This window comes from Emys orbicularis, chromosome 11 (genome assembly GCF_028017835.1).
Source record: "Emys orbicularis isolate rEmyOrb1 chromosome 11, rEmyOrb1.hap1, whole genome shotgun sequence".
NCBI classification, from domain to species: Eukaryota; Metazoa; Chordata; order Testudines; family Emydidae; genus Emys; species Emys orbicularis.
Genome location: NC_088693.1, coordinates 18,547,108 through 18,564,615, shown reverse-complemented (window position 1 = coordinate 18,564,615; position 17,508 = coordinate 18,547,108). Strand labels below are relative to the sequence as shown.

The 17,508-nt window shown below is 39.7% G+C and overlaps 1 protein-coding gene across 1 annotated transcript in view; it reads right to left on the bottom strand.

The window, feature by feature from the left end:
- R3HDM1 (R3H domain containing 1) overlaps positions 1 to 17,508 on the bottom strand; it is a 98,342-nt gene that overhangs the window by 9,964 nt on the left and 70,870 nt on the right. The window contains exons 18-20 of the mRNA XM_065413729.1: positions 13,539 to 13,693; positions 6,323 to 6,471; positions 3,860 to 3,963 (exon numbers count right to left, since the gene is read on the bottom strand). Of these exons, the coding sequence (XP_065269801.1) occupies positions 3,860 to 3,963; positions 6,323 to 6,471; positions 13,539 to 13,693 (408 nt within the window). The remainder of the gene's footprint in view (positions 1 to 3,859; positions 3,964 to 6,322; positions 6,472 to 13,538; positions 13,694 to 17,508) is intronic.

Here is a 17,508-nt window from a genome sequence, read left to right as displayed (position 1 = left end):
GTCTGCAATAGAACCTCAGAGTTATAAACACCAGAGTTACTGACTGATCAACTACACACCTCATTTGGAACTGTAAGTGTCCAATTAGGCAGCAGCAGAACCAAAAAAAAAAACCCACCCCAAACTACAATACAGTACTGTGTTAAACGTCAACTACTAAAAAAATAAAACAAAAGTTTAAAAAAGATTTGATGAGTTAAGGAAACTCTGTTTCATTTAAATTAAGATGGTTTAAAGCAGCATTTTTCTTCTGCACAGTAAAGTTTCAAAGCTGTATTAAGTCAACGTTCAGTTGTAAACTTTAACCCAAAACAATTATCAAAAAACCCTATGACAGCTATCCAACACAAAAACAAGAAGTGAAAGCTTCTACAGCACTCCATAACCCACTGAACACCTTTGGGAAACACTGGGGTACCAGGACCCACCACATGGATACTATACAACACTCCATCATCATCATCATCAATTTATCAAGACTACCCCTAATTGGATCTGAATTATCTGTATTCTCCATGGGACTGAACTTCTGCACCCATCACAAAACCTGATATCATACTAACTTGTGAAGAACTAGAAAAGACTTCTTTCACCATCTCTACCTCAACAAATTATTTTTCAACAATCATGACACCACCCTCAACTACCAGCCCCTACCAAGTCACAGGAAAAATGAATCATCTGACTGGACACCTGAAAACTGATGAAACCACACACTTGATCATTACATCGACAGCTTCAGGAAAAAAATTGTCTGTGAAATCCTTAAACATATCACAATCTCTGCACTGCTAAGAGGACAGCTATACAGTCCTTGAAATCCAACCACCAGATAGTGATCAAACCAACAGAAAAGGTGGTGCCATCACAGCCCTCAACTGTGATGACTACGTTAACAAGACCAACCAAAAACTCTGACACCACTATAAAGAACTCAAAGATGACTCCACAGCACAATTCACCCAAGAATATCATCTAATCCTTCCCCAAACACCTCAAAAAGAAGCTCTGCATCCTCATTCCCCATGAACCCACTCCAGGGATCATCTACATGCTTCCCAAGATACACAAACAAGGGAACCCAGGTAGACCCATCCCATCTGGCCATGGCACTCTTACTGAAGGAATATCAGGATTCATCACCACACAGAGGACCAGGTTCCTCCAAGACAAAACCTACTTCCTCCAGAAACTCTGCTACATCAACAATCTTCCTCAGAACATCATCCTGGATGTAATCCCCTCACCCCCACACACCAACATCACTCACAATGATAGCAGCACTGCCTGCCTCAAATATCTACAAATCAAAGGACAACACTCAGACAACACCCCAAATACACTGCTTCAATACAGGGAAAAAACACCTTTCTGACAGCACACCCTTAGTTGTCACACTGGACACCATACGGGGTATCATCAAACAATTACAACCCCATACTCGATGGTGACCACATCCTCAAAGAAATCTTTCCTGAACTCCATCTTCTGGTCTTTGTACCCACCAAGCTCATCATCAGAAGCAAACTCTTCACAGACTGAGACACACCAATTCAAAGCTGCACCAGACCCTGCCAGAAAAAGAGATGTAAAACCTGAAGGCATATCTCCACTGCTGTGATCATAAATACTCCCATAACACACCTTTCAAAACTCATGGGTCCCACTATGCCTATCACAACATGTGATGTACCTCATCCACTGCATTATATGCCCAAACAACTAAGTAGGTGAAACCAGACAATCACACAGAGAAATTATAAAAGACAAAAACGCCACATAACCCATGAGTAAGGCCCTACTTGAATCGCAGGATGATTGTAAAAAAAAAATTGTGGCTGAGTTGCGGACAAGCAATGGAAAATTGTGGAAAAGTAATAATGGACGTTATTATTTGCAGTAATAAGAGCCATTATTACTTTTCTGCAATTTTCTGCTGTCGGATGCCCGGGGCTAAGAGCAGGGGCTCCTGCTGTCAAAATTGCAATGGAAGCATAATATGGCGGGATCTGCAATTTCTGCAACATTGTAAATTAAGTAGGGCCTTACCCAGGAGTGAACATGTTTCACAAAACGATCACTCCCATATATGACCTCTCAGTCCTCATCTTCAAAGGAAATCTGCACAACACCTTCAAAAGATGAGCCAAGAACTTAAAATCATACCTCTAACTAGGAAATAAAAATCGTGGACTTAAGACAGACACTGGATTTATGGCTTATTACAACAATCTGCAACCCACTAGCCCCCATTTTTTGTCCTATGACTGGCCACTTAACCTTGAATGGTCTCTTACAACATGCACTAACTACTTATGCTAAACAATCTGTTCCAACTTATATTCAGCTGTGACACTCTGAGTACCTTTCCAGACCTGAAGAAGTGCTCTGTATAAGATTAAAAGCCCATCTTTTTCACCAACAAAAGTTGGTCTAATAAAAGATATTACCTCACCCACCTTGCCTCGCTAATATCCTGGGGACCAACATGGCTACAACAATGCAAACTAATGTTTGTAAAACACTTTGTATGTGAAAAGCTCCATATGCCTGCTACTACTACTACTATTATTATTATAATTATAATCTATCAGGTTTATTATTTATTTCAGTACATGCACAAACACACCATTTTGTTCTGAAAAGTGGTTTAAGCTAGCCAGGTGATTCTGCCAAATCACATTCTCATCTGGAGAAACTTGCCCCAAATAAAGCCACTGAAATTAGCCATTATTTTGTCTGGAGTTTCATTTTTTAAATTTTATAAGTGTATCAGTGGAGAGAAGGTCAGTGGGGGATAAAGGAAACAGTGAGTATACTTCATACAGACACAATTAAAGTGACAGCTGATAACTTGACTAACTATTACAACAATTTGATAACTTACTATACTTCTTTGGACAGAATGGTTATTATAAACTAGGAAAGTAAAAGCAGTGAATAAGCCTACCATATAAAAATCCTGGAGGAGTTAGTTTCCTGTGACCTCTAGCTGAACAAATTACTGTCCCCCTGCCCATAGCTTGAAGAATGCCTACTATTTTCCCTCCTCTCCCGCAGCACGACTTCTCCATTGTTGTTTCTGGTTCAACTGATGAAAACTAGAATCTGTTTCCTGAGCACAGGAGCTAACTACATTGCTTCCACGATGTACCCAGCTTCTGCTGGATCAGGTGCAAAATCAAGTCTCAAACTTAGATGTCCCAATTCTAGACTATATGGCCAGCTGGAAGGAAATACAATCATCCTTACAGATCAGCAATCATCCCTACTGAATAACTCTTCTAAGGGGATCCACCAATAATTTAAATTTTATTCCTTTTTAAAATATAGGTGGAATCCTAGCCTACATAAAACCATAGGAACCAACAAGATTTAGGAAAGTGAATTTGAGCAGAAGTTGCACAAAAGCTCCAAACTGTAACACGTTCAATTACTATGATGTATTGCAAGTTATAAATAGTAAGGGAGAAATATTTCAGTAAACTCCCTTGTCTTTCAAAAATGATCTCTTCATTAATAATTTAGTTTGTGTTTGCAATCTTCTCCTGTCTCAACTCTCAATCACGGCATACTGAAATATGTCATTACATTTTAGAGAAAAACTATTTATAAGCTTTCCATAACATGAGGCAAACAAAAGTGAGAAATCAGGCTAAATCCTCAGTATACCTCAGTGACATCAACTGCTGGTTTTAAAATAGATCTATAAAGCTAATGCCCGGATTAATTCTAAACTGCCCCCTTTCAGCCGCATTTATCAAAATACACAGCATAATAATAGCTAGAACTTTTTCTTAGTCATTCAGAAAATGTAGTTCTGATTACTTCACCAACCACCCAAGTTATATTCCCATACCTGTACACTGTTGTCCTTGAAGCTGCTGTGAGTTGCACGGGGAAGATGTTCTAGGAAACTGCATTGGCTCTGATCCTGGAGGCTGCAAATATCCTACTGATGAACTGCAGTAAACAATACAACGGTGACATATAAATGAGAATTAAAAAGATATATATATTTATTTCAACCATTGCTTTTGAACTAGTTGACAACACATGCTACATACAGGTAAATGGAATTTTTATATCAATTCCCCAAAGAAAATATAATACTTATCTGTTTTTTTTGTTTTTTAAATAGAAAAGACTAAAAAAGAAATTTCAGGACTCTTCACACCTCATGACTTAGGACTGGTCTACACTAGAAAGTTGTATCACTTTGACTATACTGGTATAGTTAAAGTAGCATAAGCTCCTAGTGGTGATGAAGTGATATTCGTATGAAGGTGCTTTATTTTGGTATTCCCTTCCAGGAAAGGGAAGAAACTTTACTGATAAGGTAACTTTACACCAGGGTAACTGTGTCTACACAAGGGGTTATACTATAGAATTATTTCTGTAAAAACAGTCACTGCCCCACCATATCCCCAACAGTTTTAGTGGTAAAAAACGGTGTGTAGACCAGGACTTAGAGGACAGCAGTCTACATCTTTTCATGTCTGTGCTCTGAAAGGTATTGCTAATCTATAAGAATAATTTTAGAAACTGTTAGTGACACAAAACCTATCTTACAAGCAAGAAAGCTCAAATACAAAACTGCATGTAACAAACAGGTCCTCCAGGAAAGTTTTCAGGCTCCTGGGTCCAAAGGTTATAATGTCCTTTAGTAAATGTAAACAAGAATAAATTTAGAGGACAGGAAGACATAATCCATCAACATTTTGGCCATAAATAATTTCCTGACTTTGATGAATGCAGAAACAATGAAGATGGTGATAGCTTTTGGCATGAATTATTATTATAAAGTATAAAAGTAAAATAGATGGATGGACAGAGGCCCATATAGGACTGACATTGTGGATATCTTTCTTTTCTCTGTGTTCATTTTCACTTTGTTTAATACCCTGCCTCACAGTCTGATTCTAGGCACCCCCAAATTCTCCTGTCAAGGCCTCCACAAGGTGAAAAAGGGCCACCATCTTCGCTGAGGGTACCCTGCGGCTTTAGTCCCATTGACAGTAATGGGGGAATCAGAGAAGGGCTAAAATTTGAAAGATGGAAGGCTGAAGTCAGAAATTCATGAGATCCCTTTAAAAATATTGTGAGACTTGCAACAAAGTTATATGAGTTGATAAAGAGTAAAGAGTCAGGGAACTGAGCCTTAAAGTTGCTTACAAATTTAAGAGGCTTTTCTTGTATCCCTTGCATACCCACGCTTCTATTTTGAATTCAAAAGGAGCATTGGCTGTGCAAGGAATGCAAGATTGGGCTGAAGGCCAGGGAGCAGAACAGGGAGTTGCATGCTGGCTCAAAGCCAGACAGCCAGAGCAGGCTGAAGGCAGGAGTTCAACGGAGGAGCTTACTCACTGACTTCTCAGGGCCAGAGAGCTGGACTCAGAGGAATCATGACAGGGCCATTGACTTTGAGGACTCAAATCTGTATTACTGTCCCTTCCCAAAGTCACTTCTGTGACAAACCTAGTGACTAAAGAAGTCTCTCCAAAGTTTTAAATGTCATGGCAAAAAGGAATTAATGCATTTCCTGGGGCGTGGCGTAAAAACAGTGTTCCCTGAACAAGTTGCTCTCAACCTTTCCAGACTACAGTACCCCTTTCAGCAGTCTGATTTGTCTTGTGTACCCCCAACTTTCACCTCACTTAAAATCTACTTGCTTACAAAGTCAGACATAAAAATATGGAAGTGTCACAGCACACTATTACTGAAAAATTTGTTTACTTTCTCATTTTTACCATATAATTATAAAATAAATCAATTGGAATATAAATATTATACTTACATTTCAGCATATAGTATATAGAGCAGTATAAACAAGTAATTGTCTGCATGAAATTTTAGTTTATACTGACTTCACTTGAGCTTTTTATGTAGCCTATTATAAAACAAGGCAAATATCTATCTAGTTGAGTTGATGTACCCCATGGAAGACCTCTGCATACCCCCAGCGGTATGCATACCCGATTGAAAACCACTACCCTGAATGATTCAGCAAATACTCAAACTAGAAATTCTGTTACAATAAGTTACTTCAAGAAGTAACCTGAGATTCTTTTTGTTTTGATTTTTCAATCACAAGTAAGTGGGTCCCAATTACTGAAGATAACAGTATTCTATCTACCTTCCACGAATAATAGGAAATAAAGGTGACATAAAAATATATAATTTTGTTACCTAGCTGTAAGAAGTGGCCACAAAGCCACACTAAGAACGAATATTGAAAATACTAAGATCCTAAAGCAAACTCTGTTAGGGGACTGGAAAGTAATAAGCAGGTTATTGAAGATCAAGTTACTGAATTACTCACCTTAAATTATTCTGTTGACCTGATGGAATGACACTGTAATAAACGGGTATTCCTGTTGTGGGCAGTCCTTGATTTGACTGACTGGGAATTATAACAGGCTGTTGATATGTCTGCTGGGGCATTCCTTGGGAACCTTGAGGCACTGAAACCTAAAGATTGAGAACATGTGAAGACTTATTTTCTGGAAAAAAGTTCCTTCTGTGCCTCCAGACCACTCACATCACAGCAGAGTTTGTTAAAAATACAGCTAATGTTAAACACTAAAACACATGTTAATTCCATAATTACCCTATCAGAGATATTACCCATCCTAGAAAATTCCCCATCTGATTATCTAACTACATATTCTAACAATTCAATTTTTGATGAACCTGTGGAGTCTTATGTATTTAAATCAGAATTGTAACAGATTTAATATTTATGCGACAAATACCCAAGTAAAATAATATGCAACTAATTGAATACGTAAAGTTATCAAGCTACATTTATAGTATAAAGCAGTTAAAATTAGGGCTGTCAATTAATCGCAGTTAACTCTCGCAATTAACTCAAAAAATTTAATTGTGATTAATCGCAGCGTTAATTTCAATTGGTATTCTATTGTTTTATTAAATTTTTTGGATGTTTTTTTACATTTTCTTATATATATTGCATTCTGTGTTGTAACTGAAATCAAAGTATATTATTTTTCAATACAAATATTTGCACTGTAAAAATGATAAAAGAAATTGTATTTCAATTCACCTCATACAAGTACTGTAGTGCAATCTCTTTGTCATTGAAGTGCACCTTACAAATGTAGATTTTTTGTTTCATAACTGCACTCAAAAACAAAACAATGTAAAACTTCAGAGCCTACAAGTCCACTCAGTCTTACTTCTTGTTCAGCCAGTTGCTAAGACAAACAAGTTTGTTTACATTTACAGGAGATAATTCTGCCCTCTTCTTATTTACGTCACCAGAAAGTGAGAACAAACATTTGCATGGCACTTTTGTAGCTGGCATTGAAAGGTATTCACATGTCAGATATGCTAAGCATTCATATGCCCTTCATGTTTTGGCCACCATTCCAGAGGACAAGCTTCCATGCTGATGACGTTCGTTAAAAAAATAATGCGTTAATTAAATTTGTGACTGAACTCCTTGGGGAAGAATTGTATGTCCCCTGCTCTGTTTTACCTGCATTCTGACATATATTTCATGTTATAGCAGTCTCAGATGATGACCCAGCACATGCTGTTCATTTTAAGAACACTTTCACTACAGATTTCACAAAACGCAAAGAAGGTACCAATGTGAGATTTCTAAAGATAGCTACAGCACTCAAACCAAGGTTTAAGAATCTGAAGTGCCTTTCAAAATCTGAAAAGGATGAGGTGTGGCAGGAGTCTTAAAAGAGCAACACTCTGATGCGGAAACTACAGAACCTCGAACCACCAAAAAAGAAAATCAATTATCTGCTGGTGGCATCTGACTCAGATAATGAAAATGAACATGCGTCGGTCTGCGCTGCTCTAGATTGTTATGGAGCAGAACCCATCATCAGCATGGGCACATGTCCCCTGGAATGGTGGTTGAAGCATAAAGGGACATACGAATCTTTAGCGCATCTGGCATGTAAATATCTTGCGACGCCAACTACAACAGTGCCATGAGGACACCTGCTCTCACTTTCAGGTGACATTGTAAACAAGAAGCAGGAAGCATTATCTCCTGCAAATATAAACAAACTTGTTTGTCTGAGTGATTAGCTGAACAAGAAGTAGGACTGAGTGGACTTGTAGGCTCTGAAGTTTTACAGTGTTTTGTCCTTGAATGCGGTTTTTTTGTACATAATTCTACATTTGGAAGTTCAATTTTCATGATAAAGAGACTGCACTACAGTACTTGCATTAGGTGAATTGAAAAATACTATTTCTTTTGTTTGTTTACAGTGCAAATATTTGTAATAAATAAAGGGAGCACTGTATACTTTGTATTCTGTGTTGCAATTGAAATCAAATATTTGAAAATGTAGAAAACATCCAAAATATTTAAATAAATGGTTTTATTAATAGTGCAATTAATCGCGAATAATTTTTTTAATTGCTTGACAGCCCTAGTTAAAATATCACCTTATTTATGTGAAGGAAGGCAGTGTCACATGCTTGTGAGTAGCACTGACTCAAGCAAGCTATCAGGCAGACTGGTTTTTGTTATTTCCTATACTCCAATTTCATTTTTTGTTGTGAGCTGGTGTATTCCCATTTAAAAAAAAAAAAAAAAAAAAAAAAAGGTGAGGGCTCTGAAGCTGGACCAAGACAAGGGGAGAAATCCAACTCCACTCATCAATGTGCCCATCAGACGTAAGAGGCAAACATGATGCCAGTTTGCTTGGAGGGTAAGGCAGAAAGCCCAAGACTGTTATTTGACAGAAAATAAACTGGTAGCCTTAAGAGTGTGGACTGCAGAGTAGCAGTGGTAAAGGTGCAGGTGAATGCGTGAGTGTAAGATACAGATACGAAAACAAATGAAAAAATTATAGGAGATGCACAATCCTCATGGAGAGATGGGCCAAACTCCTCAAAAATGTCAGGATGAAAAAGATCCATGTGTTGGTGAATCCCTGGGGCAGTGAAAGAACAGTTACTTACCTTATAGTAACGGTCGTTATTGGAGACATACTGTCCACATGCATGAGAGATTGGATTCTTTTGGCCAACAGTGTCCATTGTGGCCATACCTGTCATCCTAGATGTACCGTGCCACATAAGGGCACATAGGGCAGCATGGGCCCGACTGTCCCTTCGTGCCTTCGCCCATACAGAGTCCCACAGGGCTAAGACACTGTAATAGCAAGGAAGGAAGACAGAATGTGGAATCCATTTGGACAACACATCTCAAAGAACCACAGTTACTGTAAAGGTAAATAACTGTTTCTTGTTTGAGCAATTGTTCATATGGATTTCACTGTTGGTGATTAACAAGCAGTTGTCTGTTTGCTTGGAGATGGATAGTAGAAGTTTTACTTAAACAATGACCGCAGGATAGCCATACCAAAGTAGGCATCCAATGTGGAAACCTTTACAAAAGAGTAGTGTCTTGTGAATGTGTGGACTGAAGTCCATGTAGCTGTCCTGCAGAGTTCAAAAACAGGCACATTCTTCAAACAGGCAGCAGTAGAGGAAAAGGCACAGCAGTTGTTGCTGAAACCTCTGCTTCTTTCTTGGCAGTTGTGAGAACCTTTGAGCTGGCAGAGGAATGCTGCTTGAAGAAAATATCTGGTAATACTTGCTTCCATCTGGAAAATAACGGCTCAGGGAGCGGAGGCACCCTAGATCATTTAAAGAATGGAAAACCTCATCCGTCTTTAAATTAAAAAGTTTGTTGCCTTCAAAGGGTAGGTCCTCAATTGTTGTTTGGCTACAGAGGTGTCTCATAAGATCTCCTTGGCTCCAATCTTCATAGATTTCCAGGGAGGTCCACAGTACACACCGCTATGTCAGATGCACCCAGTGCAGCCTGCAAGGAAGTGTAAAATATCAGCTGTCCTTTGGGCATGATCGTCTTTAGTTCCTCTTGGTGTTCTTGAGATAGCCTGCCCACAAATTCAGACACTTGTCCTAATTCAAATAATTATAATTGGACAGAAGCACTTGGTACTTAGCTATGTGTATCTGAACGGATCCAGACTACTGGGGTCTTTTTCCCTAGGCTAGCATTTGGGAGGCCCCTGCTGCTTCGGCTTCTCTTAGATGGCAGCTACCACAAGTGACCTTGGTAATGGGTGGGACCTCCTGTCAGCTCACTTGGATGTGGATGGAATGGATACTGGCATGTCACAGGTCTTACACAGGTTCCAACAGTACAGGCATGGCAAAACTGCCAGGCATGGGAGAACATAAGATGTCCAGGAGTTTGAGAGGTTTCTCCTGCACCACTTCCACAGGTATACACAGAGTCTCTGCCATGTGCCTGACGAGGTCCTGGAATGCCTTGAAGTCATCAGCTGGAGATGACGTTGGGTGATTTACTGCCTTGTCGTGAGAGGATGAGGAGATTGCAAGGGGTTTGAGTTGTTCTTCCCCTTATAAATACTACTAATCACTTTCCTCCTCCAACCTTTCCAGAATCTGAGGCTGCAATAGCTGGCCTAACTGTTTGGTCTATATTGCCCCTTCAGGGAAGAATAATCAAACTCTGGCGGGGGCCAATAATACAGTCTAAAGAGAATATAGATGCACCCCTGCAGGGCATCCAATAGGCTGATACAGCATGGGTGGGGGAGTTAGGGGACACCAGGAGGGATGTTCTCTATAAGCCCTGCTGCCCCTTACAGATTGCTCCCCAGAGTCTCTCCCACTGTGCTACCCAAACAGGGGAAGAAGGGCATGCAGGTGAAGAGTCCCTACTATGCCCTGACAGGGATGATGATGATGTACACCTCTGTCAAGGAAAGGGCATCCTCTTAGGAGTGCCCTGGCTCTATTGTTCTCTCCTTAACTGAGTAGTGGGTGCAGTTGGTACCAGAAATACCCCCTTTAATGGTCATGGCGACGTCTCAAAATCTAATGACTTAGCTATCACCATCCTCAATCTCTCAGACCAAAAGAGCCGGCACCAGACTCACAGATAAATCACTTGGCACAGTATATGCCTTAGGTACCAACACACTAGCTACTGATGTGCTGAGGACCGAGGAACATGGTTCCAAGGTTGCCTGTAGAGAAGTGCTGAGTCCTGAGGGGCCAGGTACTGAATGACTGGTACCGAGAGAGGAGCAGTCTGCATGGTTAGTGGGTACTTCCAGCTCTAACAGTTAGTTCCAGGGCACCAGAGGGATCCTTCTCAGGCAGCTGTTGGCTGCTCCTTGAATGTTGAGCCTGAGACAAGTCAGAATTATGAGTCATGTGCCTCATGTAAGCAGATAGACCGGAGTACTGAGGTCTATCTGCATCCTTCCTTTCAAAGTCCAAGGAGGCTCGCATATAATGCTATAGAAGGAACAATCTTAAGTGGGCTTCTCTAGCTTTTTGAGCCTGCTTAGAGGAGGGGGGGACATGCCCCCCTAAACAAAACAGGCACCTCGAGTGCCCATCATTAAGTGGCATTAAAGCTTCACAAAAGTGCTGGTTTCAAGCTCTGGGGGTTTCACTTCTGTCACTTTGTTAGAACTCCTGTAAGGAAGAGGGCAGGGAGTGAGTTCCAGCCTTATAAGATTTTTGCGTGTGCTACCAAAAGGCAACAAGTCTAACTAACCGCTAACACTAAACTAGCACAATCCACAGAGAAGCAGGTGGACATTGTAGGGGTTCTGTCTCACTGCCACATGTGGTAAGAAACAACTGAGCGATGGTTGGGCCTGCTTTGTCCTTTATGCCCTTGGGTGGGTGTGGAGGTGGAGGGGCCCAATGGACACTGTTGGCCAAAAGAATCTTATGTTGCATGCCTGAGGTGCATGTGTACCATGAGTGGAATGCATGTGGATGATCACTTGAAGAATGCTCAATGTATGCCATCTTTATGGAAAAGCTGATTAAGATCCAAATCCCAATAAACTTTAAAGACATAGCCTACGTTGAGTATTTGTACAGGATTTAACAAAGGGGATGAGTAAACAGTTATACATTTAACTAATTGAAACAATAGCTGACTACAAATATCAAGACAGGATGCTGGAAGCTCTACACTAAAACGTTTTGAGGAATTGAAGTATGAGGGTTTTTTTATTTTTGTTTTTTTAAACAGATCCAACCCAACTACTCAGGGCAACTGTTGAAAAAAGGCTTTAGTGAAATAGGCTTTTTTAAAATACAACATATTGGGAGTTGGAAGGCCTTTGCTCTATTCCCAACTCTACCAGTGTCATGCTGCGTGAACTCAGGCAAGTCACCGGAGTTTCTCCTTCCATAAAACAGAAATGATACTTAGTGACTCTTTGTAAAGTGTTAAAAGATCTTTGCATCAAAAGAGCTTTAGAAGTGAAAAATTATACATTTGAATATTAAATGTTTGTGCCTCTGCTTCATTCCAGAACGTTACCTTAACATAAGGGTTATACCAGTGCTTCTTAAAGTGAAACAAGTATTTAAGATGAAACTTAGGAGGATCAGAGAATGGCAATAATGTGATTGGGCAAAATAGAGGGCTGGCAACTGAAAAAATTTATACGAGGCAGATCATATAATTATTCTACTTAGAAAATTCACTGCTCCCCATTTACCATATATCAATTATTCCACCAAGGGAAGTAGCTCTGCTATAGAAACTAAGTGATAACCTCCACGATTAACTGACTTGATAGGACAGAAAATGGCCTAAATCCTTGAGTTCTACATAATAGCAAGGAAGACTAGCAATGACAATAGCTACAATAGTGCCAAATAATGTCAAAACGTTCTCTTTCCCCCCCAAAACAATGCAAAAGCTTGGTGTCACGGAGTGTGGGGGAGTCAGGGCCCTGCACCCCCAATTCCTGCGATTCACCATGACTCTCAGCCAGCCAGTAAAACAGAAGGTTTATTAGACGACAGGAACACAGTTCCAAGCAGGGCTTGTAGGTACAACCAGGACGCCTCAGCCAGGTCCCTCTGGGGGGAAGGATCTTAGACCCCAGACTTGGGGTTCCCTGCCTCTTCCCAGCCAGCCCAAAACTGAAACCAAAAACCCCTCCAGCAGGCTCTCTCCCCCTCCTTCTCTCCTCCTCTCCCTTTGTCCAGTTTCCCGGGCACAGGTGTCGACTCACCCCACCCCCCCTTCCTGGCTCAGGTACCGTCCCTCACCTAAAGTCATCCCCTGCTCTCCCATCCCCCATGCAGACAGTCCCAGTAAAACTAAACAACATTCCCAGGTCAATCCGCCCCGCTCCCTACTGCGTCACACTTGGTTCATAAGGATTTCAAAGTTTGAGTCCTAGGAATTCTAAGAATTAATCAGGAGATTTTTCTGTAACAGAAGGAAAAAAACCAACAACAAAATGCAGAAGTCTTAACAGCTCTGGTTTCATGTACTCTGCACCATATTTAATGCTATGCTCTGACTAATACCCAGGCCCTCCATGCAACTATTTAATGGAAAGTTGTGTATTTGTAATGCTCCTGCTTCAAACATTTCACATTACCTTTTTAAGATGCTCCAGCAGGAGCTTGAGTTTTTTTCAGCCTACAAAGTTCAGATTTTTTAAAATTGCTTTACATATTCAAACAAATGACAAGGAAGTTCTGAAAAGATAACTTACCTGATAAGATGGCACTGAAGTATAAGGAACAATCACACCCTGTATCTGATTTCCAATGTTGTTGTGTTGGCTACTGACTAGATTTTGATTCTGAGACTGCTGAACTCCAACCAACCCCTGGTAGGCTTGCTGCTGGTTAGGCATAACTTGGTAGCCTGTAGTTACACAAATATTTAAATCTTGTTTTGAAAACAATTACATTACATCTATAACATGTTTTACACATAGATGTACATATGAAAAGGTTATACAGTTTTGTTAAGACATCTAATAGAACTTTCTCATAGGGATGTCAGGTCAGACTTAATCCCAAATTTATGTTTTGGAAGAACAAGCATTTACAAAAACTAAAAAGAGTAATAGACTCAGACTTTAAGGCCAAAAGGGACCACCATGGTCTAGTCTCACCTCCTACAAGCCACAAAACCTCACTCACTCACTTCTGTAATGGATCCATATCCTCTGACGAGTTACTGAAGTCCTCAAATCTTGATTTTAAGTCTAAATTACAGAGAATCCACCATTTACTCTAGTTCAAACAAGCAAGTGACCCATGCCGCATAGGAAGGCGAACCCCACCCACACCTCCACCCAACCCCCAGGGTCTCTGACAATCTGGCCTGAGAGAAAATTCCTTCCTAACCCCAAATATGGCAATCAGTTAGACCCTGAGCATGTGGGCAAGACCCACCAGCCAGACACCTGGGAAAGAATTCTATGTAGTAATTCAGAGACCTCCTCATCTAGATAGGTTTCCACTGTTTTACTCTAAAGTCTAATGAAAAATTAAGAACAAAAAACAAAACGAACAGTCCCCTGCATTCTTTGTAATCCAGACATTGCAACATTGGGATATACATGACAACCTGAAAATGAAATACAGTAGAAACAGACTGTATACACACAAAAAAGGGGGGGGGGGGGAAGAGTTGGTTAGTGTTTATTCTTCAAGCAATCGATAATGTAAAAAATTAAGCTTGATTTTGTAAATTCCATTTATTTTAATAATTTAAGAGGTTATTCATCTTTTTGGTAAGGAAATTTTGTGTTCATAAATTTAAAGCAACAACATTAACCCAGCTGTGTCCTTTTAAAAACTGGTTATTCCACCTTTAGAGAAGTCTCAGTTGCCTAATAAGAACCGTTAGGTTTTATAACAGTACTAGTAGGAGTTCTTGAAAAGGAACAACTATTCAAAGCAAACCTAAAAATAAACCATTGACCCTTCAACTCTGGCAGCTTGGCGAGAGTGGAATTTACAGTGTATACAGAGGGTTAAGATCATCTGGATCCATTTGTCTACACCACGAAATACCAAAACACAAATCAGTTAGTCTCCGGTGACGACAGCAATACCAATATGGAGACAATTACCATTTTCCAAGTGCCACTGAACAGTGTTGGATGGTTACACAGTAACTGCCTGCACAATACTATAATGGGGTTATTCTATCATTAAGACATGTAAGTAACTCCCATTAATACTAATGTGAATTACACAGTGTATCAATAACAAAACAATAACTCATTGATTTGACTTGTAAGCAAGTGAATTTATTTAGTTTTCCCTGTCAGAAGCACTTTTATTTTCAACAAGCCTAAAAACTTTTAAAAACTAAAAAAAACCTTAAGGAAGTTTCTGCAAAAATACCACAATTTTAACATCAGAATGATGATGAAAACCACAAGAACCTTTGAAAAAAAATGTTGTGTGTTATAACACAACTTCAAACTCCATTAGTCTTTATTACTGTGATCAGCTCACATAAATAAAATAATAAAATAGCATTGTTTTGATGGTCCACCCAAATATATTGATAGATTTTGCTGGTTTTCGAACGCTCTCTGGAGAAAAAACTGTTCTGCCTATGGACAGTCTGGTGGGGGCATTACAGCAATTTGTTGCCCATGATTACAGATGCCACAAGGTCCAGGCAACTCTTCCCCTTTGCATCACCCTCTCAGGTTGCCAGGGTTTACCAATCACCTGCAACCAACGAAGTGAGAGGTAAAGAAACTGAAGCACTGATGGAAGGATGACTCTTGACAAAGAGTTTTTAGGTTCTTGTGCCAAGGCTAAGGTGGATATCAGGAGATCCTTCTCCTCTGCTATTATGTAGGCAAATCCTGCTCAGTGGAATCATTTCTACTGGTAGGTCATCTAATCAACCCAGTATGCTTCCAACCAGTTTCTGAATCAACTTCACCTGATTCTCTACTACCTTGTGTAGTCCTATACACGTGTGCAAAGTGAATGTGAAATGCTACCAAATCAAAAAGGGGGTGGCAAAATATAGAAAATACAAAGGCAGGGGAAATTCAAGGGTAAGTGCTGCTCAGTGGCGGAAGCTCTCACGTCTACATCATGGACCAGACTGTCAAAGACTCAGGAGCTTTCAAAACAGTAACATGATAGAAGAATATAAGCACACCATGCTCCCAGGATGAATTTCATCCATGCTCCCAATTGGAAGAGGTTCTATTTGTGGCATGTGAGAGCCATTCAGCCATGTGTGAACCGACAAAAACCAGTAGGGAATACCCAAGCTCATTATTGGCAAGGTTAGAGAGGATAAGCTGCCAGCAGCCCTCAAACATGCAATAATTCAGCCCTTGCTTGCAAGAGATCACTTTATTTTAAATAACCTTGCCAACTATCTGGTCTCTAAGCCTCCCCTTTTCTGAGAAAGGTCATTAAGAAATTGGTGGCAGGCCAAATTCAACTGACATACTCCGATTCTTTGGACGTCAGTCAGTCAATTGTTTCCTGGCAGTGGACAGAGATCAAACAACTTTTTACTTCTGGTGGAATATAACTTATTATTAAATATTTACATACAGTGCCAATGGTACACCTGCAGCCCTGTCAGAAAAGGTGGCAGCATAGAACTGAAGGGTAACTGATGCTGTAGGTTGATAACCTTACAAATATGATACAGTGACATCTTTACCATCTAAGGGACTAAAAAATCAATTAAAAATGAAAATGTAGCACAGTTATGCACAAAATAAAAAGGGCAACTACATGAAATTTTACACAGCTGTAAAAATCATACATGGGACCTTGCCTGTAATGAAGAATTCAGAAATCTGTCTGCCAGTCCCACTTCCAGTTTCATTAGAAACCTATGTGCAATGCAAGAAGAGCAATGAAACTTGCCTGATTTCACAGTGAATTACATCAGGATCACATTGGGATGAACATACAAAACAGAATGAAACTGTGTAAAGGCCACATGTATTGCATATGCTGACTCAGTAGTTCATTAAAATCCATATGGACAAAAATGGCAATGACTCAGCTCTAATAAAAGTCTGCTCTTCTATTTGAAGTGTTGGTCACTTTTCAAGATGAATCTAGTGTATTTTCCACCTTTCTGGAAATAGTGTCTCGAATTCAATCAGTAACTTAGAAGAACAAGGGAGGAGAGTTCTATGTTTTGGAGCTAAGTGATGTACCATTAATTTTACAGGGTGCTCAGAAAACATGATTGCGAGAGAAATACCTATATGTAAACAGCACATTGCTTACACACATTCAAATGATTAGTCATGCAAAACTATAAGAAACAAAACCCTGTACAAATACATACATGTGTACATGGATATTGTAGAATTAGAGGTCTTTCAGGGAAGGGCAATGAACATTTTTAGAGCATGGAAGAACTCGTATGGAAAGAGATTAAAGAGACTGGTATTGTTTACCTTTGAAAAGAGATGAATAAGAAGACATAATAAAAAGTATAAAGAATGGCTAATAGAAGAGAGAAGGCAGCATCTGTTTTCCCCGTCTAATAATACAAGGGGATATTAAATGAATTTTAAAAGGTGGCAGATTCAAAATTGATAAAAAGAAATCCTTTTTCACACAATGCATAATTAAATTGTGGAACTCATTGCCAGAGGATGCTGGGAGGCCAAAAAACTCAGCAACACTCAAAAAGGGACTAGATAATTATATAGATAGCAT